The 20,424-nt window shown below is 47.7% G+C and overlaps 6 protein-coding genes across 6 annotated transcripts; all 6 read left to right on the forward strand.

The window, feature by feature from the left end:
- Nucleotides 1-1,761: 1,761 nt before the first annotated feature.
- On the forward strand, nucleotides 1,762-8,088 carry V8C40DRAFT_154767 (uncharacterized protein). Its single transcript, XM_083211356.1, has 3 exons — nucleotides 1,762-1,929; nucleotides 1,991-6,495; nucleotides 6,553-8,088. The coding sequence occupies exons 1-3, from the start codon at nucleotides 1,916-1,918 to the stop codon at nucleotides 7,971-7,973; spliced, it is 5,940 nt and encodes a 1,979-aa protein (XP_083067093.1). The 5' UTR covers nucleotides 1,762-1,915; the 3' UTR covers nucleotides 7,974-8,088.
- A 971-nt stretch (nucleotides 8,089-9,059) lies between these two features.
- On the forward strand, nucleotides 9,060-11,412 carry V8C40DRAFT_278729 (uncharacterized protein; the record flags this gene model as incomplete). Its single annotated transcript, XM_083221102.1, has 5 exons — nucleotides 9,060-9,216; nucleotides 9,283-9,624; nucleotides 9,706-10,125; nucleotides 10,657-10,720; nucleotides 10,938-11,412. The coding sequence occupies 5 exons, from the start codon at nucleotides 9,060-9,062 to the stop codon at nucleotides 11,410-11,412; spliced, it is 1,458 nt and encodes a 485-aa protein (XP_083067094.1).
- Nucleotides 11,413-12,756: 1,344 nt separating this feature from the next.
- V8C40DRAFT_154815 (glycoside hydrolase superfamily) lies at nucleotides 12,757-14,281 on the forward strand. Its single transcript, XM_083211357.1, has 4 exons — nucleotides 12,757-12,964; nucleotides 13,024-13,310; nucleotides 13,366-13,592; nucleotides 13,649-14,281. Exons 1-4 carry the CDS (start codon nucleotides 12,882-12,884, stop codon nucleotides 14,198-14,200), a joined length of 1,149 nt encoding a protein of 382 aa, XP_083067095.1. The 5' UTR covers nucleotides 12,757-12,881; the 3' UTR covers nucleotides 14,201-14,281.
- Nucleotides 14,282-15,464: 1,183 nt separating this feature from the next.
- On the forward strand, nucleotides 15,465-16,068 carry V8C40DRAFT_259437 (uncharacterized protein). Its single transcript, XM_083218968.1, has one exon. It carries the CDS (start codon nucleotides 15,519-15,521, stop codon nucleotides 15,786-15,788), a length of 270 nt encoding a protein of 89 aa, XP_083067096.1. The 5' UTR covers nucleotides 15,465-15,518; the 3' UTR covers nucleotides 15,789-16,068.
- A 269-nt stretch (nucleotides 16,069-16,337) lies between these two features.
- On the forward strand, nucleotides 16,338-18,026 carry V8C40DRAFT_259438 (copper acquisition factor BIM1-like domain-containing protein). The gene is made up of 3 exons (XM_083218969.1): nucleotides 16,338-16,871; nucleotides 16,936-17,270; nucleotides 17,329-18,026. Exons 1-3 carry the CDS (start codon nucleotides 16,721-16,723, stop codon nucleotides 17,470-17,472), a joined length of 630 nt encoding a protein of 209 aa, XP_083067097.1. The 5' UTR covers nucleotides 16,338-16,720; the 3' UTR covers nucleotides 17,473-18,026.
- Nucleotides 18,027-18,578: 552 nt separating this feature from the next.
- On the forward strand, nucleotides 18,579-19,148 carry V8C40DRAFT_284846 (uncharacterized protein; the record flags this gene model as incomplete). The annotated part of the gene is made up of 1 exon (XM_083222236.1): nucleotides 18,579-19,148. One exon carries the CDS (start codon nucleotides 18,579-18,581, stop codon nucleotides 19,146-19,148), a length of 570 nt encoding a protein of 189 aa, XP_083067098.1.
- Between the last annotated feature and the right edge of the window lie 1,276 nt (nucleotides 19,149-20,424).

Consider the following 20,424-nt stretch of genomic DNA (forward strand, 5'->3'; position numbering starts at 1 on the left):
CGGCGATCATCATCTGCCTGCTTTTCACAACATCCCCAAGGGGCGAAGCGCAGAGCATAGACACGGGCGACGATAGTAAGAGGGTACGGACCTTGCCCTGACAGGCAGGCATGGTCTTGTGACCGGGGACCCAACTCAACTCAAATCACACCACAAGCCTCTTCTTATCTTCAGATGGGATGGGTATTACAGGCACCTTACGGATACACAGCCAACCAACTCCACACCTCCCGAGGACGGGCTTTGGTGATGGGCTAAGGGTGTCAGCTAACCTTATTGCGAACAGCGCTGACAAAGCCCGATGGGAGGACTATTTTCCTTGTTCTTTTTTGTCTTTCATCTTGCTGAGAGCAAATTAGTTGGTGTTGCCGTGGACGGAGCGGGATCCCCGGTATAAGCCGAAACAGTGCGGCCACAATTACATCAATAAACGCAAGGGATGGCGCCAGAAACAACAAAAGAAGGCTGCTATTAAGCTACTAATTAATTACCTAGGGAACGAATATCCAGCATATCGCATCTCAGGTTAATAGGGTGGGCAGGATTTACAAGGCAGCTGCATGTCATATCGATCAAATATTACATACCCTATAGAGGCAGTAGAAGAAGATAGATACTACCTAGAGCGAGGGTATAGAAGAAAATGGTAGCGATGGTATCACACTCTGAGAGCACTTGAGTCTCAAGACCATGTACATGAACTTCATAGTTGTCCGGTGGGATAATGCTCAACGCGCTGATTTATCAGATACAGCTTTACTACCTGCTTATCTACATGGAATACGCCATATCCATCAAATGCAACATCAGGTACTTACGCCTGACATCGAGAGCAGAGGACAAAACTCGGCATCTCATCAACCTCTCATGCCCAAGTGTAACCCTGATATCGCACTGCCGGCTTGATGCACACTTATCTATCTAGTAGGCACCTCCATGCTCTCGCTTTTGCATACATCTCTCTCCTTTGCGTTAGATGCTTACAAGTTAAGCAATAAGTTGCATATTTTATCGGCGTGGTTATATGTATATAACCCAGAGATGGCAGTTAGGTAAGACAAGGCTAGGCCTCGGCTTAAAGCATCTCCATCGTGTCCGAGTGCGTATATAACGTCTTCCTCCTTCCAGTAGGTTCCTATACAATGTTTGGCATATTGCATTATATAGGCAGTTCTAATTTAGAGAGGCTATTCACAGTGATGCACAGGGAGGGAATTTAGCTTCACCCCTTAGAATGTACCTCTCGTTTCTGCGAGTGAAATTCGATTCTCTGAGCAGCTTTTCTTCTTCTTATTCCAAATTCTAGGCTGGTTATATATATGTTATTCCAAAATCCTCGATTAATGCAGAAAGAAAGTCTTTTGAGAATTAAACGAGACTGATGTCGGGTACCACGGACAGACTGGATGCTGCCCTGCGGGAGGCCTTCACCAGCTTTCCCCTCTCCCCTGTGCACGAAGCATTCACTTGCAAATCCTTTCCCAACGATTTCTTAGGCATAAATGCAGCAAACAACGAAGCATCTTCTTCTGGTTGGCAGATGAGCTACACTCCAGGTTTTGGGCAGATGCGGGAGGCCGTCACAAATGCATGCGGCATCGAATGATAGGCCTTGTAGGCCTCCCGTAGCTGCGCATATGTAGGCAACAGGCTGCCAACTGCCACACTGCTTCCACCAGATGTCCTCTAACTAGCTAGGTAGCTTGGAATTTTTCTCTCCTCTTCCATCTTTTTCTCCCTTTCCGCCCTTCCTTGTTCCCGCCCTCAGTCACTCACTCACTCTTCAGGATTTTCTCCTCCCAGCCTCGATTTTCCTATGCACCTCCCCTCCTCCTTCCTGCAACTCCAAGATAACCGAAGCATCATCACGTTTGATTCGCCAGCCGTGAGGCTCTAAATCCTCCCAAAACAAGAAATGCGAAGGAATCAGTCAGTACTTGGTAGTGGCCAAATATATTGCTTCTTGTGCTGACATCCTCCGACCCTCCAGATCCAACTATCCCACCCCTCCTAGCACACCAACCGAAGGCTCCCTCAAACCATGCTTTCATTTCTTGCGGAACAACGGCTGCAAATTTGGGGCTCGGTGCAAATTCTCCCATGAGGTGAGTAGTGGCACACAGGCGGGCCAGCCAGCAGATAGGAGGCGCCCAAGTACAGCCTCGCGTCCCTCTACCAGCAGGAATTATCGCCCACCAGAGGGGAAATTGTTGAAATGGAAGGCCTTGCTCCGATACGGTGATGGAACTGCTCGACCATCGCACACTATAGTCGGCCAGTTCTTTAACCTGGCTGTCGAACTCATGGATGGCGATGTCGGCGGCGCCCAGGAGACAATCAGGCTCGTCGTCACCGAAGCTGGCCTATCCTTCATCAAAGATGTCATAGACCGGCATATTCCCATGGACAACATCTCTACCACAGGCGTTCGTCTCTGGGAGACAGAGATTAAGCCACTGTTTCAGCTTGTGACTCACCCTCGCGTTGTTGATTCCGCTGTCCTGGAGCAAGAAGTGGCATCCATATTCAACTACCTCGTGGGAGTGGGAGGTGTGAGGATGAACAAGCTCTTCAACTACGTCAGCACACTGTTTCAAAAGTGGCCATCCTCCACCACGCAAATTTCTCTCATAGAGGCAGTCGAGTTGTCTCTCGCGGTGTTGGCCAAGATGTTGGACTGCAACACCACTAATATCATCAACGAAGCTTTCTCAACATACGCCACTAGCTTGGCTAGCCTCTTGGACAAACCAGCAGAACCAGAAGAGATGCTTCCTCGTCTTCAAGCCAAAAGGTACCTTGATTACATTGGTCAGCGTGTTCAAGTTGGGGATCAGCTGGCAAGCCTAGAGCCGCGAGTCCAAGCTACTCTGGCTCAAGAAACTTTCATTCTAACAAGAGATCTTCCTGGCCGCCTATCTCCCGGAGGACCTAGACACAACAACGACCATGCAAGCATAGTCAACATCAAGATTTTGCCGACGTACGAGGAGATCATGTCACCAAGAGAGGAATATCTACCGGTAAATGACTCTTCTCAGTGGCACATCCCTGGCATCCGTGGGCGTCTAGACAGGGAATTTCGCCTGATACGAGAAGATACCGTCGGGCAGCTACGAGACGCGGTTCGCGAGGCCTTTGGGCGCATACGTGGTATCACTGGTGGTATCGGTTACCAGACCAACTCCAATAACTTGCGTACATATACATATGACTCTGCCGCCCTCGTCGACATGCAATTCGACGCAAACGCCGGTCTAGACTTGATTGTTCAATGTGATCAGCCTTCTTCCGTTTTGAAACTGAGCTCAGGACAAAGAAGGGATTGGTGGGAGAGATCGAAACGCCTCCAGGCCGGCGCACTAGTGTGCATCATGGACAAAACCGACTCCATCATGTTCTGCACCGTGTCTGAGTCCACCATGAGGAACAAAGATGACAAAAAACACCGCTTCGAGAAGAAGCCATCAGATGGTGAAGAGCCCCAAGAAAAGGCTGAACCCTTGACTCTTTCGGATAATGACATGTACTTGCACGTCAACTTGCAGCTTGTAGAGGCAAACGAAGACGATGTTACGCGCGTTCTTCATTGGTCCAAGAGCACGGGGCCATCTCGCCATCGATATCTTGTCGAGTTTCCTGGCATCCTTCTGGCATCATTCAAGCATACGCTTGATGCTCTTAAGCAAATGTCCCAGCAACCAAAGATGCCTTTCGTTGACCTCTTGGCGCCAGACAACGTTACTGATACAGAGGCTAATCTGCAGCCACCTTTATACGCGAGAAAGGCCGGCTTCACATTCGACATCAAATGTATTACGCATGACAACTTTGAGTTTCTCGTTTCCCCTCAACAGCGCCCGAGTCCAAAACTCGTTGAATCACGAACGGCTCTGGACCTTACGCAGTCCGCTGCCCTCCTGAATACCCTGTCACGGGAACTGTCACTCATTCAAGGCCCTCCTGGTACTGGCAAGAGCTACAGCGGAGAAAAGATTATCAAAGTCTTGCTGGCAAACAAGGGAAAGACCAGTATTGGACCAATATTGTGTGTCTGTTATACGAATCACGCTTTAGATCAGCTTCTCGAGCACCTTCTTGATGATGGAATTGACAAAGTTATTCGCATCGGATCTCGATCAAAGTCAGAGAGACTACAGGCCCTCAACCTGCGAATGGTGGCCCAAAACAGCGACCGCACGCGATCAGAAAAATCTTCCCTTTGGGAAATACAACAAAGTTTGGGGGATATTGAGGAAAGTATGAGAGATTCGCTCCGTGGACTGGCAGCATCAGATTCACCACAATCTATCAGGGCGTTTCTGGCACAAACCTTTCCTAGGCACTACCGGACGCTGTTTGGTGAAAGTGAAGACGGATGGGAACAGGTTACCAGAGCACCTCGTGAGGTCTTGAGACGCTGGCTCACAGGTGGCCCGCGCGACAGCTTCCATTGCCGAGATGTTGAGATTCTAAAAGAAACCGGACTTTCTGCTATGAACAATGCCGAGCGTCAGGTTCTTCATAGATACTGGCTCAACAGCATCATGGCCCCAATCATTCACACAATCACGAGACTTCAGAAAGAGCACTCCGAGTTGATAGAACGGCGTAATCGGGTGCGCAGCGATGTGGATCTGCGCTGCCTCAACCAGGCGAATATCATTGGAGTTACAACAACAGGGCTAGCCAAAAACCTGGCTCTCCTCCGGAAACTACGATGCAAGGTCATGCTTTGCGAAGAAGCTGGAGAGGTGTTGGAGGCGCACATTTTGACCGCTCTGCTGCCTTCGATCGAGCACGCTATATTGATTGGTGATCATCTCCAATTACGTCCGCAGATTCAAAACTATGAACTCCAGAGCACAAATCCTCGGGGCAAACAATACTCTCTAGACACGTCTTTGTTTGAGAGATTGGTTGAACCGCCGCACCTGATGGACCTACGCCTTCCCTTTAGCACATTGGACACCCAGAGAAGGATGCACCCGTCCATATCTGAACTTGTACGATCAACTTTATACCCATCCTTGCAAGATGCAGAGAACGTTATGATCTATCCAAAGGTGGCTGGTATGAGAGAGCGTCTTTTTTGGCTTCACCATGACCACCTGGAAGCCGGTGCGGCCAGTCACGACCCCCTGAATACCTCCCACTCCAACGATTTTGAAGTTGAGATGACCGTGTCTCTCATCTCTCACCTCGTTAAGCAAGGAGAGTATTCCCCAGATGACATTGCGGTTATTACGCCGTATCTGGGCCAGCTACATAAGCTACGGCGCCGAATGGAACACATGTTTGAGATTTGCCTCAACGACCGCGACCTTGCGGAACTGGAAGAATTCGAAAGCAAAGGCCCAGCAGCTCCGCTCACTGTAAAGGCAAAACAGTCTAGCAAAACAACTCTTCTCAAGAGCGTCAGGGCTGCGACCGTTGACAACTTCCAAGGCGAGGAAGCAAAGGTCATCATCATCTCTCTTGTGCGGAGTAATTTGCAAAGGAAGTGTGGATTTCTCAGCACTTCCAACCGCATTAATGTTCTGCTGTCGCGTGCAAAACATGGCATGTACATTATTGGAAACTCTGACACTTACTATAATGTTCCAATGTGGCAGAAAGTCATTGACATGCTCACCACGGGGGGCTGCTTGGGCACAAGTTTGGAGCTTCAGTGCGACCGACATCCCGACACGCCAATCCGCGTCTCCCAGCCAGACCATTTCATGCTGTTTTCTCCTGAAAGCGGATGCAATCTACCTTGCGACAAGAGACTTCACTGTGGCCATTCTTGCACTGGAAGGTGTCATTCGGACATTCTGCACAATGTAGTCTTTTGCCAAGAACCTTGTCCTCGGCCTCAAAAAGGCTGCGATCATGCCTGTCCTCGGCGATGTGGTGACGTATGTCCACTCAAGTGCTCTGTTCAGATAAACAATATCGATCTCGTACTCCCATGTGGCCACAGGCTTTCTTCGGCAACGTGCTGGGAGACTCAAAACCCCGCCTCTGTTCGCTGCAAGGTCCTCGTTAGACGGAAAGTTCCAGGGTGCAATCACGATGTCGAAGTCCAATGTTTTTATGATGTGACCTCTGCCAGTCATCGGTGCAATGTCCCGTGCGGGCACAACCGCGAGTGCGGCCATACCTGCAAGAGTCCCTGTTTTAGATGTAACGAGCGGGAGGACGGCAAGATCAAGAGGCAGAATCACGGCATCTGTAGCCAGAAGTGTGGTCGAAGCTATACGACATGCCGACACAGCTGCTCTGAGACTTGCCATGGCGATGCTGGGTGTCCGCCTTGCAAGGAACCATGTGAAGTACGTTGTGGACATTCAAAATGCAACAAGGCATGCCACGAGCCGTGTGCTCCTTGTGCGGCAAACACATGCCACTCGAGCTGCCCTCATACGAAGTGTACGATGCCATGTGCTGCACCATGCGACTGGGTTCCATGCTCTAAGCGGTGCGAGGAAATGCTGGAATGTGGCCATCAGTGTAAGTCTCATCGTGAAAATTCTTCTGTTATACGACTCAAAGCTAATGGTTGTGTAGGTCCTTCACTCTGTGGAGAAGTATGCCCTGACAAAGCATTCTGCCAGCAGTGTGCGGGTGAGGCTGTAAAGTCCGCATGCGTCGATTTCCTTGAGATGAAAGAATATCACGAGATCGATTTGGATGAAGAGCCTTGCATTTTCCCAGATTGCGGACATTTCCTGACTACCTCGTCTATGGATGGTCAGATGGGAATGGGAGCATACTACGAACTGAATGAAGATGGTCATCCAGTGCGGCTCGGCAAGACCTCTGAACCCTTCTCGCTGGACGAATCGGGCATTCCGGTATGTGCAACCTGCCGGGGCTCTCTCCGGAACATTGCCAGATACGGCCGCATTGTGAGGCGAGCCATCCTCGACGAGTCGACGAAGAAGTTTATAGCGTGGGCACATTCACAATACCTCTCCTTGGCGACTCGCTTGCTCGAAGAGCAGGAAATCTTGGCGCAAGCGAGCCCTGGAAAGGTGCTTCAGGCCAATGCAGCCTCCTCGGTGGCAAGAGGTGTTCAACTGATTAGCTCCGCTCCGAGACTAAAACAGCTCCGGGAACTGCAAAAGACTGTGGGAAAAGGGCGGTACGACTCCATTATCAAACTCTGGAGGGAGATTAAAACACACGCCAACAGTGTCAGGGGAGAAGAGCAGCCGTTCAAGCGAGTGGCAGACTTTGTGCAATTCGCCAATCGCCAAAACATGGCGACTCGAGAGTTTCGATACGATGAATCGGTCATCCAAGTCAAGGGGTCGCTTCTTGCAGATGCGCTGCTACTTAAATGCGATATCATCATCTTATTCGACTTTCATCGTTGGGCCAAAGAGGGGGGTCTGACCCGAGTTGATACAGAAGTCAAATTGGATTTGTCGCTTCATTGGACTGATTGTTCTAACCTCATTGTGCAATCTTGTTCACTCAAGTATGCCAGAGAAGAGGTTCAGGGGCATATATTTGCCGCGCAACTCTGTGGGCTGTGTCTATCGTTTGACGAGTGTACCATGTGGCCAGTTGGTAGAGATCTCATGACAGTGCAAAACGAGGACAGTCTGAAAGAAGAGGCTTTGAATCACATTCAGAAAGCTCGCGCCTTGTTGGAAGAGTATCCATCCACGGCCATGTTCAGAGATGAGATTGATAGTGTTGAGGAGATGATTTGCGACGGCATCTACCGCCCGGTCACGGCGGAGGAAGTGCGAGCTGTGTACAACGCAATGTCGAATGAGTTCCGGGGCACTGGGCACTGGTATGTCTGTGAGAACAACCATCCGTTTACTATTGGGGAGTGCGGAATGCCCATGCAAGAGGCCAGATGCCCTGAGTGTGGTGCCAGGATTGGGGGCCAGAATCACCAAGCTGTAGAGGGGACGAGGCATGCGGTTGATATTGAGAATCTTGCAAGAGGTATGAATGGATTGAACATGTAAAGAGAAATGTTGATGTGAGATGGACCCGTGTTTACTTTCGTTGTTGCTTATGTTACCTCAAATTGACACACTGAATGTTGTACTTGTTATCTACATAGGTAGTTTGACAGTGGATAGTGTAGATACACATTGCCTTGCGCAAGTCAATACTGCCTACATTCGTCATCTGAAAGGTTTATAATCTGTAGGAAGGTTTACAAAGCACGCCGTCGCAATCGGCGGCTGTTAGGCAGCCTTTGTGACGAGTTGAGCATTCTTATAAGCTACTAGCATAAGATTCCGAGGATAAGCGGCTCAGTGAATTGCGTGCTCTTCTATGCAGTGAAAGATGTTATTGGCTCTTAAACCAGCCGATATCCTCTTATGTTAGTGTGATACCGCAGAAGAGGTGAGTTGGCTTTACGGAACTTGATCTATGACCGACGGCGTGGGACGCTCTAATGGTATAGTAAAAGGTACTGGTATAAGAGAAACGTAACAATAGGAGCGGATATTGAATGACTAAAAGGGTAAGTAACTCGAATACACTCGTATCAGGCTCAATGCCATCTCTATCAGAGTATGAAGTTGCTGGAATATCGAATAACCAACGTGAACATGCCGTGAACATGCCGTGAACATGCTGTGAACAATTTAGGCAACCACCCTGAAAAACTGAGCAGTCCTGTAACCTCCTCGGATCACTATTCCGAGGATAAAAAAACAAGAGCGATTCCGACGGATCTTGCTAAGTGCTTTTTATATTTCCGCGGGTATCTCGGCTTCTAATCAACGTGTATTTCCAACAACTTACAACGGACTTTTTTGCCCATAACAAACGCCTGATTACTCAACACGTTTCCACCAGTTTTGCAGCAATTGGTGAGAAAAGTCGTTGAGAAGTGGCCTTTTGCCGCTAACCGTTACCAGCGTGCTTACAAATGGGCGGGATGGATTGGGTAACTGTCATTTGCCTTGTTTGTGTGTGAGGAGAAGCTTGGGTATAAACATGAGTGGTTTGTCCATATCCCCAGAGTGTAGAATGTTGTGTAGACTTAGATACGTTTCTGTATAGTAGACACATACTTTGGCTGTATTGAAACAGACATGGCGGGCCACTTGTTAGTGACACTTCCTTTCCCTAAGCCGGAACCTCTCCTGAAGGCCTTTCAGGGAGCGTTTCCGGACTTGAAGGTTACGTTTTTGCGTCATGAAGTTAAGCCGGCTGAGGCCTTTGTCAAGCAAGACATGTACATCCCACCAGGTGCGTGACAAGATACACACTATGAAATAAAGACAAGATTCTCACTAATAACGCTGTCACTTATAGAAATCTTGCGTGAAGCAACACACTTGATGACTTTTGGTGTTGTACCTGACCCTGCTGATGCTCCTAAATTGCGCTACATCCATTTCAGTGTTGCTGGAACTGATCACGTCTCTCACAAGGCGGTATTCAAGGATCCAAAGATTACCATTACGACTTCGACGGGCGGGCCTAGCATTGCTCTTGCAGAATGGGCCATGGGATCTATCCTCGGATTGACTCGCCAGCTGTTTCAGTATAAGGACTTGCAGAATAAGAGAACTTGGGGTAGCTCGGCGCCGCCGCCGTTTACGTTGGATGGGAAGAAGATGGGTATTGTTGGATATGGATCCATTGGCCGACAAGGTGCGTATTGACCTTTTATTTCCTTCACGATACAGAAAACTCCATGTAGAGTCATTCTGTACTAACAGTGTTGATATCAAGTGGCGCGCTTGGCACAGGCTTTTGGCATGGACGTCGTCGTCCACAACTCTCGTCCGCGTCTTACAGCCGAGGATCGCAAAGACCGAAACTGGTATCAAGCTGGCTCCGGCGATCCAGACGGCACGATTCCAAGCGCTTACTTCCACGGCCAGTCCCGAGAGGACCTTCACAAGTTTCTCTCTCAGAACTTGGATATTTTGGTTCTCGCCCTCCCGTTGACGCCGGCTACGAAGCACTTGATTGGCGAAGAGGAGCTTTCTATCCTGAATGCTAACAGTCCTGCTCTCTTGGTCAATGTTGCGCGTGGCCCGGTTGTTTATCAAGAGGCGTTGATTGCGTCGCTGAAGAAGGGAGCTGCTGGTGGAGGTCTTTTGGGTGCGGCTTTGGATGTTACGGATCCGGAGCCTTTGCCTACGGAGAGTGAGCTTTGGGGATTGCCGAATGTTTTTATTACGCCGCATATTAGCTCTGTTACGACGCAGACGTTTATGCGGGCGTATAAGATTTTGCAGGATAATCTTGTTCGACAATTGAAGGGTGAAGAGCTGTTTAATGTTATTAAGAAGGGGAGCGCATGACAGGGACGTGGATTACCCTTGGGGAAATTTTGAGTGTTAAAGGGGGAATATATATATCGGTACGTTGAAATGAAGGTTCATGTTAATCATTGGTACAATTGCTGTGAATCTTATGTGGCAGTGTCTTGTTTATCGAAGATTATAGTTTGTTGGAGGCTCCGTAAAAGGACCGCTCCAATACTGTTGTTTGTTGAGCTTTCTAATGACTTGCTTACAAAACGTCTCGTTCATCTTCCACGGCACACAAGATGAAAGATACCTCGGTCAAATTAACAATCGGATTTATAATTGACGCTTTACATGATATCGTCTGATAATTACTTGATCCATTGTCACTCATAATGGAGTTTCAGTGGCAGTTGAGCCGTCGCAGCTAGCAAGAACCGATTTCTTCATCGGGAAATATTTACCTATTTAGAGTGGTTTTGCCAAATCAGGCAATCGACCTCTTGTCACTCAAAATGTCAGCATCGTGTAAAAAAACATTATTGTGAAGACCAAGAGAAACTCTTGCTTTTGGGATTTTGTATAAGAGAAGTCGACTCTGCCATGATTAGTTTACAATAGCCAGAAGAAGCAACTACGAGTTCAACCGCATCATTACAACCTCTTTAAATCAACGTCTAATCAACTTCTTACCAACCTTAAAGACAGCTCTATCACAACCTTGTTCAACATGACTCAGTCTTCCTGTCTCTGTGGCGCAAACGTCATCACCTACGAAGGCACTCAAGAACTAAAGTTCAAATGCCACTGCGCCAACGAAGGCAAACTCACCGGAGCCTCCCCCTTCTCACTCAACTTCATCACATCCACGGACTCCCTAAAAGTCGTCAAAGGCGAGCTCAAGACGTGGGGATTCGTCGTCGACAGCGGGAATTTCATGACGAACCACTGTTGCGGAGAATGCGGGAGCTTGCTGTACAGGACGTCGAGCGGGTTCCCGGGCAAGATGGCGGTCAAGATTGGGTGCGTGGATGATGAGGAGATTCTCAAGACGTTTGTGCCCGAGGTGGAAATCTTTACGAGGAACAGGCCTAGTTGGGTGCCGGCTGTGGAGGGCGCGGTGCAGAACTGGACGGATTTTGGAACGGGCGAGGGTCCGGCTGTGGCTGTAGAGGCCAACTGAGAGAAAGAGTTTTGAATATGCCAGGATGGGAAGTTTATTTTATGTACATGTGTGAGGGAAGAGGACTAGACTGGGGTATATAGATGGCAATCGAGTTGTGGTGTAGTTTCGCTTGTTTCTTATTGGCATGGTACCATTCGGCGACCACTCTGGCCAATGCCGTTTCTCAATGATAACTTGAGCTGCTCTATATCCATTTTAACTAGCCAAACTCGGCATTATGAGCTGACTTGTATACCGCTGCGAGGCTGACGTTGACGTTGTCCAGAATCATGACGACAGCGGAATCAAATTCCGATCTCGACTGCCGGCTCTCCGGTAATGCATCATGTCATCTCAGGAGACATGCCGGGTCTAGAGAAGTTGCCTAGCAAGTTGTAGTTGTCGCCTCCATGGGGCTAATGTGGGTGAAAAGGGGTTAACGAAATGACTTGTCTGGAAGTTGCAACTTTTAAAGAATGGGCGCATCAGACAGCCCGCAAAATCTGACGTTGCCTGGAGCCCTTCATGGATTGTATAACCAGGAACCAAGATATTGATAATGAATTCCGTAGAGACTTAACTTCAATTAGAGGTTGCTTAGCTCATTATCCCAGTTAATTTGTCCCATCTGGTGTTGCGACGATCCCGGCTGGATGTGGAACCGTCGGGACAGGCATCGGGGACCTGGGTCAATTTAAACGGTAAGCTTATCCATGAGATGATTCTCCTGACTCGTTATTAACGAAACTCCGCAAATCCCATACAAGCAATATTGACAACAACAACATGGATATTGTTCTCTCGGTACAAATCGGGCGGATCTCGGTGAAAGCTGAGATAATCACGGATGCTCGGTAGGTGTAGATTTCTAACGGTTACCGAGTATCAGTCTTTCGGTTACACACGCCTTGTTTGTTTACTTGTTGTACAAGACATTCCACGTCCGTAATTGTTTCAGTTTGAAGCAAATGAGTACACATACAAAGACCATTACATTATTACACATCGAAAGAGAAATCATTCCATGAATTCCGAGACCCAAACAGCAAACGCCGGGCCGTCCATCGATGATGTGGAGAGCAACACCAAGCCAAGCAACGGCAATCGACAGATCGTGAAAAAAGACAAAAGCATATTACCGAGTCGCCGAGTGAAATTACGACGTTGCAACGATACAGGGTTCAAAGCAAAGTCTAGCAAGGGTCGGCTTATCCCGTATTATGGCGCTACTCGATAGTTTTGCCATGGTGCTAGCATTTTTGCATTTGTCTTTTTTGTCTTTTGGGTCGGTGAAACAAAGACCCCTGAGGGTAAAGTTTGCGTTGTTGTGTAAGTTTATGGCGGCCTTACTTTATTCTGGGATCGATCGACATTCTCTGAAGTGATTCGTTTAAAAAGCTTTTGGTTCTCCGTCTTTCCAGAAATTCGTCACTCAAGTTGCTACAGCTTAATTTAGTTTCCTCTCATCAGGCTCAACTTGATTCAATATGCGTACCTCTACTCTTGCGGCTGCAGCCGTCGCCGTCACTGGCGCAATGGCGAAACCTCGTTACCTCATGTACTTCGATCAGTAAGTATTGCTTCCTTGATGATAATCCCGTGATTGTTCTCGTATTAATAAATTTCCAGATGGGACACGCAAAACTTGCCCGATCGCTCTGTGACTGCGGGTGTCACCCACGTCACCACAGCTTTTGCCGGAACAACCTTGTTCACTGATGGCGAGCAGTATGAGCCATTCATGCCATTGGACCAAATCCGTGCTCTCTTTGATGAGGGCACCAAGATTTGCATGGCTATTGGCGGATGGGGAGACACGGCTGGCTTCAGTGCTGGTGCCAAGACGAAGCAGACACGCCGAACATATGCAAAGAATGTCGCTGCTACGGTCAAGAGACTGGGCTACGACTGTGTTGGTGAGTAGATGTAGCCTATGATTATCTCATATGACCGCTGACACAGATTCAACAGACATTGACTGGGAGTTCCCGGGTGGAAACGGCCAGGACTACATCCAGACTCCCAACTCGGAAAAGGTCTGGGAGATTGATGCTTTCCCGCTCTTCTTACAAGAGATTAAGAGTGCAGTTGGGGCAGATATTGAGCTGTCTATTGCTGCTCCGGGCCGAGTCGAGGACATGATTGGTTACACGCCCGAGAATGTGGCCAAGATCAACCACATTGTCGACTTTGTCAACGTGAGTATCTCTATCTCTTGGTTATAGCTTTGAATCAGACTGACAACAACTGTTAGGTCATGACCTACGATCTCATGATGCGTCGTATGAACACAACCACCCACCACTCTGGTGTCGCCAACTCTCTCGCCTCCGTCACCACTTACATCGAGCGCGGCCTCTCCCCCAGCAAGATCAACCTCGGCTTCGCGTTTTACGCAAAGTATTTCACCACCGCTCCTGGTGTCAACTGCACGACTCCGGTCGGCTGCCCAACCGCCGTGCTCGAAGACGCCGAAGGCAACGACACCGGTCTTTCCGGCGCCATCACCTTTGAGACATCAACTTATGCCGGCGCTCTCGAGCACGCCGTCGCCAACGGTATCGCAGACGAGGAGCTGGGTGGACAGTGGTGGTGGGACTCCGAGAAGGAAATCTTCTGGACGTGGGATACGGCGGAGTTTGCTGCCCGCAAGTTCAAGGACATTGTGGTGCCCAAGGGACTGGGTGGTGTTTTCGCTTGGGCGTTGGCGCAGGATAGCTATGATTGGAGTCGGTTCAAGGCGATGCAGGCTGGAGTCAAGGCTATGCAGCCCAAGTTGGATATTGAGGTCGCCGTTACGATCTAATGGCATGGATTCCTGTTAGCCGGATATAATAGACTATACACTTAGTTAATAGTAATGACAGAGAGCATAATCGACAGCTTTCAACAAAACTTCAAACTGTCTCAAGTTTGTCTCGTCTTCTTTCCCCCTCTGAAGAAGCCTGTATAGTAAGGCAAGTTGGCCTATCTGCTAGCATAAGGCATGGTGGATACGCCGAGACAAGGGAGTCTCTCCTCATACCACGAGCCAAGGCTTAATCCTTGGCAGAGAGGGGGTGCCAGCTGGGGGAAACGAGGTGAAAGCGAGCAAGATTGTCTTTCGGTAGACTGAATATTCCCTGCCTGCTTAAACATCTGACTGCGTGGACAGTAGAATGTATGAACAGGTGGATAGCCATATTTCCATGTGGAATCATCTAGGTGTTGATGGTGATGAGCATACCGGACTCTACGTTTGGTAAGTGTACATTTCCGCTTATGTCCACCATTCTCTCATATTCTGAAGTTGCTCTACTCCGCAAATGCCTCGTCTGCCCGTTATCGCCGACCCTTTACACCATGTCTCCTCTCGAGGTCCACGTACGTTGCAGTGGTGGCATCATACCAGCGGGCAAATTGTTATACCGAGGCTATATTGCCTCGTAGCTAGAAAGTCTACTCAAGATGGAGACAAAGATGTGATTGTTTTGTTGATTGACCTGTACATGCATGAGAGTGACCATTCAGAGCGTTGATATAATCTCATCACTAACATAATCATCCCCAGATGCCCTCGATTCGGAAATTAACCGATTCCATGACCTGGAAGAAGGAAGCAAGACTCGTTTCTTTCTGGTACTTTGTAGGTGTTCTTGCCGGATTCTGCACTATTCAGGACTAGATTACGGCAAGGAAGCAAGTTTAGTTGCAGCTGAGTAGCGCCGTGATGCAGCCACCAGCACTTGGTCAGTTGTCCAGGGATTTACTGGAGGAGTACTTTACTCCATATTGATAGCACCTTGTACGAGTAGTATTGAACGATGAGCTATTTTTAGACTCGGGATCTTCTCCGCCAGATGGGATGGACAGCGTGACAATGCAGCTGCCTGTCTGGTGATGATGCAGATATACCCATGTTGATGGCGGAGAATCTGAGAGTAGCTGGATATCTGGCAGCGAAGACGACGAAGATTTACATCTCTCTTCTTAGTGAGGCCATACCACAGCATCATATTACAACTCACTACTTCGATGGCATCTGTATACGCCTTAGATTCATCATCATGTTGAAGTAATAGAGATTGAAGCCTACATGCTCTTCTACTTTATTTATCTTGATTTGCTGGATTGGTGGATTACAAATGACTCTAGCTTTCTTGCGGGATATACACCGAGATGGTAATTCATTAATGACAAAAAGGGAATTACGCGTCACATTTAAATTGAAAACAAATTGCCATGCCTTCCACGATGGTTCGCATGGAGATAGATACCTAGTCGTGGGGAGCTGTATTGGACACAAGTGGGACGCCATCATACCGGATACGTCGTACTTGTACATGCAAAAACGGCTAGTTGGCGCCGGAGCTAAAAGTTGGCAATACCTAGACCTCGTTAGCGCTCTGTCGTGAGGCCGGCCTCGATAAAAAGTGCAAACCGTCAGAAGTATAAACGGATGAATGAGGGAAACCATGTTAGCAGCACAGTTAGTCGAGTGACGCCGTCATCATGGCGTGAAACGCAGCCAATAGCAGAGAAGGTCCCCTGTTTTGTATTACATCTAGCTTTGACACTGTTCCATCACCTCAATTCCCTCTTACTGAACCCTCAAAGAGACAGAGAGAAGGGCAAACTCCCTGTAAAAGAGAAGAAAAGAGAAGAATCTTTTTCACCAAACCCATGCAATCTATACGACCAGGATGTCGCCTCCGGGGCTAAACAATTAATGAATTCTGGTCCTATAAATAGCCAGAGGTTACATGCATCTAAGCGCCTAGTCGGACATTGGCCTAGCGGAGAGTCTCAGTCTGGCCTGCGATTGGGCCGTGTGAAGCACGCGGATCCCTGGATAGTCTGGATAATGGAGAATCCAGAATTGCTCAGCGGTTAGCCAGAGATCCAATGGCTTTTTCTCCGGGGTTCGTTCGGGACGGTTGTTGCTTGTACTAAAGCAAAGGCACATGCACGGCCGAGTGCTTACATCTTTATCTCCATCTCCATCTCTTCTCCCTCTCTCTCAAACACTAACAACAGCAACAACATCGACTCTGACTTCAATGACATTATCTCTCTTTACTCTGCTTTGATTCTTTACTTGTCGCATCTGCCTCTGTCTTGATTCCATACTGTCCGGAGCTAGACATTCGCCTCTTCCCACGCCGTTACATCGATTGTAACGTCAAAAAACCTCCGAATCGGGCGCGAACCAACAGCATTAATAAAGTGGGAATTCCGTGCATACGAGTAAATCACTTCACCTACAACACCTGCGTATCGACATTATACAGTTGAAATATCGACGAATACATTACCCGACAAGTAAACAACAGAAACATCACCAAACATGTCTGCGAGAGGCTTTCTGGCGGCATTCTGCCTCTTTGCTCTCCCGCTTCTGTCGTGGGCGCATACCGTCATTGTCTATCCCGGGTGGCGAGGCGACAATCTCATCACAAACGACACTTTTCCATACGGCATGCAGTGGATGTATCCTTGTAAGCTCTTAAGCTGCCTCAACTTATAATCTGACCCAACAACTAACATCAAATGCTCCCACAGGTGGCGGAATCCCTCTGACGACAAACCGCACATACTGGCCCACCACCGGAGGTCCGATATCCTTCCAGCCCGGCTGGTTCGTCGGCCACGCAACGGCCATGCTGCAGGTCAACTTAGGCATGGGAACCGACGGCCCTGATGGCGGACCTCTCGAGATGTCGCATCAGATCGTGCCGCCCTTTTCCATCGTCGGCCCCAGCAACAATCCCTTCCCGGGCACTATTTGCCTGGACAAGGTGCAGATTCCGAACCCTTCCGACATTGGCATCAAGGCCGGCGTCAACGCGACGATTCAGGTCCTCATGAATGCCCAGCACGGAGCTTCTTTGTTCTCGGTAAGTTCGGCAAGACGGTTGAACGACTTGTGCAAGACTAACAAATGGGAATCAACAGTGCGTCGATATTACCTTTGTCGATCCCGGTGACAAACGCCTTGCGCCCGTCAACGGCACCAACTGCTTCAACTCGTCCGACATTGGATTCGCCGACATTGAGACCATTACCATCTCCAAGGGCGTCTTCATCGATGATCTTTGAAGCGTTGATCGATAAAAGAATGAAGATATAAAACGAAAATTAAAAAATCCCAAGATGTTAAGAAAACGCCGGGAGCAAACAGAGCCCCTACGAATTTAGGATAGGGATGAGATACCCAAGAAGCACATGATATGTCGTCAACGACAAGACACCCACCGAGGAGGCAATCAAGGGTGTTTATTTATTGTATTTTAGACAGCACAGGTTGCTGGTTTACCATTTTTCTTCTTATTATTGTATAAAGTTTTCACTGTGTTAGATGAAATGATGACGACATTTGCTATGGGAGTTTGATTCACCCTCGTTCCAAGCTCTGTCCCGCCGGGTGTTTGCACCCTGACTTTGTCATATTAACCCGTCCGGTGGATTGTTTGAAGAGCGAACCAGAGATGCAAACAGTCGGTTCGTCTCGGTTATGTGTGCATCCATCTGTGGCCATGCCTTGACTAGTTGCGTTCATCTACGCTGTTTCACTTGCACGTCTGTTACCTGCCAGTTACTTTGTTATATCAAGCCATGCGCTCGTATATAGTTTGAACATCAGTAGTTTCACGCCGCGTATTCGTCATTATTAACTCGTGAATCGGTCTCACAAGCGGGGGCAGCTCATGACTCTAACGTCCTGCATTTAGCCGTGATTCTTCATCTTATAGCGTTTGTAAAGCGTCTGACTATGTAACTATGGCAGTTGCACTGTCCATCATAGAATGAGGTTTGCGTTGGGCCGCCTTATAGAGCCCGCACCCACCATGCATACGGTTATTTGCTTGAAGTCTGCACTCTATAGCGGTAACATTGCACAGCATGACGTACTCACCACCTGACCAAACGAGCAACAGATGGACAGATAGATAGATGTTGTGTGACTGCTACACACCTCTCATATGTCAGCTCTTTTCTGATTAGTTCTTCCAGTGAGTGTCAACACAAATACAACTCTTGCTTGCACCTATCTCGAACTTCATCATTCATTTCCATCCCACTTTGTCAGAATAGTGTCAGGAACTCGTGTTAATCTATTTAACTATAACATAATCGGGAACAAAGAAGGCGCATCGCCCACGGAAAACAATCCACCAATGTGCTCTTCATGCGGCGTCGACAACATGTCTTCCACCTCCTCATCAAACTCCACGTCAACCTCATCGTCCCAAGGCCGACCAACCTCAAGCACAAATAGTTCCAGTTCCCACAGCAGCTCCAAAAGCAAATGGGATACCGAATACTTGGCAATCCCCAGAGAGAAAGGACTTCCTCTAAGGTTCATCGCCTATGCCGCAGGAGCCTCGCTTCCAACCACAGTGAAGAAGATGACGAGAAAGGAGAAGAGGCGCGGACAGGGTACCTCAATATGGGACTTCTTTGGCCGTAACACGCAACTATTCTGGATTGTACAGCCTGAGGATCGTCAGAAGCGCGGTCGAAGCAGGACTCCTCGTAGGAGAGATAGACAGAAGAGCACCTCAGCGGCATCGTCACCTGATATCAACTTTTTCCATGAAACATATCGTGATTCGGCCGGTCATGTTCCTCCACCAACAGCGTCCTGCGCCGAGTGTGGCCCGGGGGTTACTCCAGCACATGGTTATTCAAGGGCTTCTGGCTTCTCGTCTGGTAACCCTCCAGGAGACAATTTGCCTGGTTGGGGTCCTTTCCCACCTTTTGGAAGAAATTAGGCTTCTATCATCTTCATCCTTTTCCCTCTTTTTGCTTCTTCTTTGTCATTCAAACTATGAAGGAAACGAGTTTAACTAAGACACAGGGAACAGGCATCAAATATCGCGAGGTGGAGATGATAACGATGATAGGGAGGCCGAGATTGCAATACTCGATATTACATAGGTATATAACCTACACCATACATGTACTCTGGACCTGCATCTAGCTAGGGCATGTTACGCCTCAAGCTAGGTGGCACAACATGCAATTTCACAACTGTACAGTAGGAACTCAAACAAGTCTCTGACCTAGAGGATGTTGAGAACAGTATTATATCAGGTACTGTTTCATAACAACCTGGCCATTCTAGTTCTTTTTTTTGGCTGAATTCCATTTGTGGCTCCAATCCTGCTTTAGTCATTTGCCATTAAATCGAATGTATAAAAAAACCTGGGACCCTTTTGACCCATTCTTGTCAAAGACAATTGAAAATAGAGAATGAAGTCACAGCCAAGCTATTACTATATGCACAAGCCCATAGAGTTAGAAGTTACAAAGCCAAGAGAGCACTGTCTTAGCAAGCTATATAAGTATTATTTTCTAAAATTGGGGAAGAGTTATAGTTACTTAAGTTTAATAATACAATAGCAGCGCAGCAACAGTCCTCCTTTGCCTTAATATTTATTAAGCTGCTAATTAAGAAGGGAACTGATTCTCCCCTTTAGCTTAATATTAGATTCTTCCTCTATATCAGCTCCCTTCTCAACCAGTAGCTTAACAATAGCCTTATAGCCGCCCTTAACCGCGCGTAATAGCGGCGTCTGGCCGGATTTACTCCTTGCCTGTGACAAGCTGAGCTCCTATAGGGTTAGTATAAGAGGGATTCCCAAGGGATAAACCTTATGCTAGGTTTATGTTAGCGGATAGGCCAGGCTGAACTAGCAGGTAATTAACAAAGGTAAAAAGGGTTTATTTATATAACTTAGTAGATAATACATTTACAGTATAATTAAGCATTATTTTATATTTACAATTAGCTATTTAAACTATTTTAATAAGTATATAAATAAGACTTATATATTTAGTTGAATTTAGGCTTATATAGCTTGTAAAATAAATATAAAGAGCATAAGCTCGTTAGGCTTATTAAATAAAAGAGATAAGTAAAACTTAATTAGCTATTTAGATTATAGTTAATCTAGTTGCACTTAGTCGGTTAGCCTATTATTATAACCTTAAGTATTAGGTTGTAATATAATATCCCCCTCCCGTTAGTTTTATCTTTAAAACCTT

Source organism: Trichoderma camerunense (assembly GCF_050948025.1).
Source record: "Trichoderma camerunense strain CBS 138272 chromosome Unknown V8C40scaffold_35, whole genome shotgun sequence".
Taxonomy (NCBI): domain Eukaryota; kingdom Fungi; phylum Ascomycota; class Sordariomycetes; order Hypocreales; family Hypocreaceae; genus Trichoderma; species Trichoderma camerunense.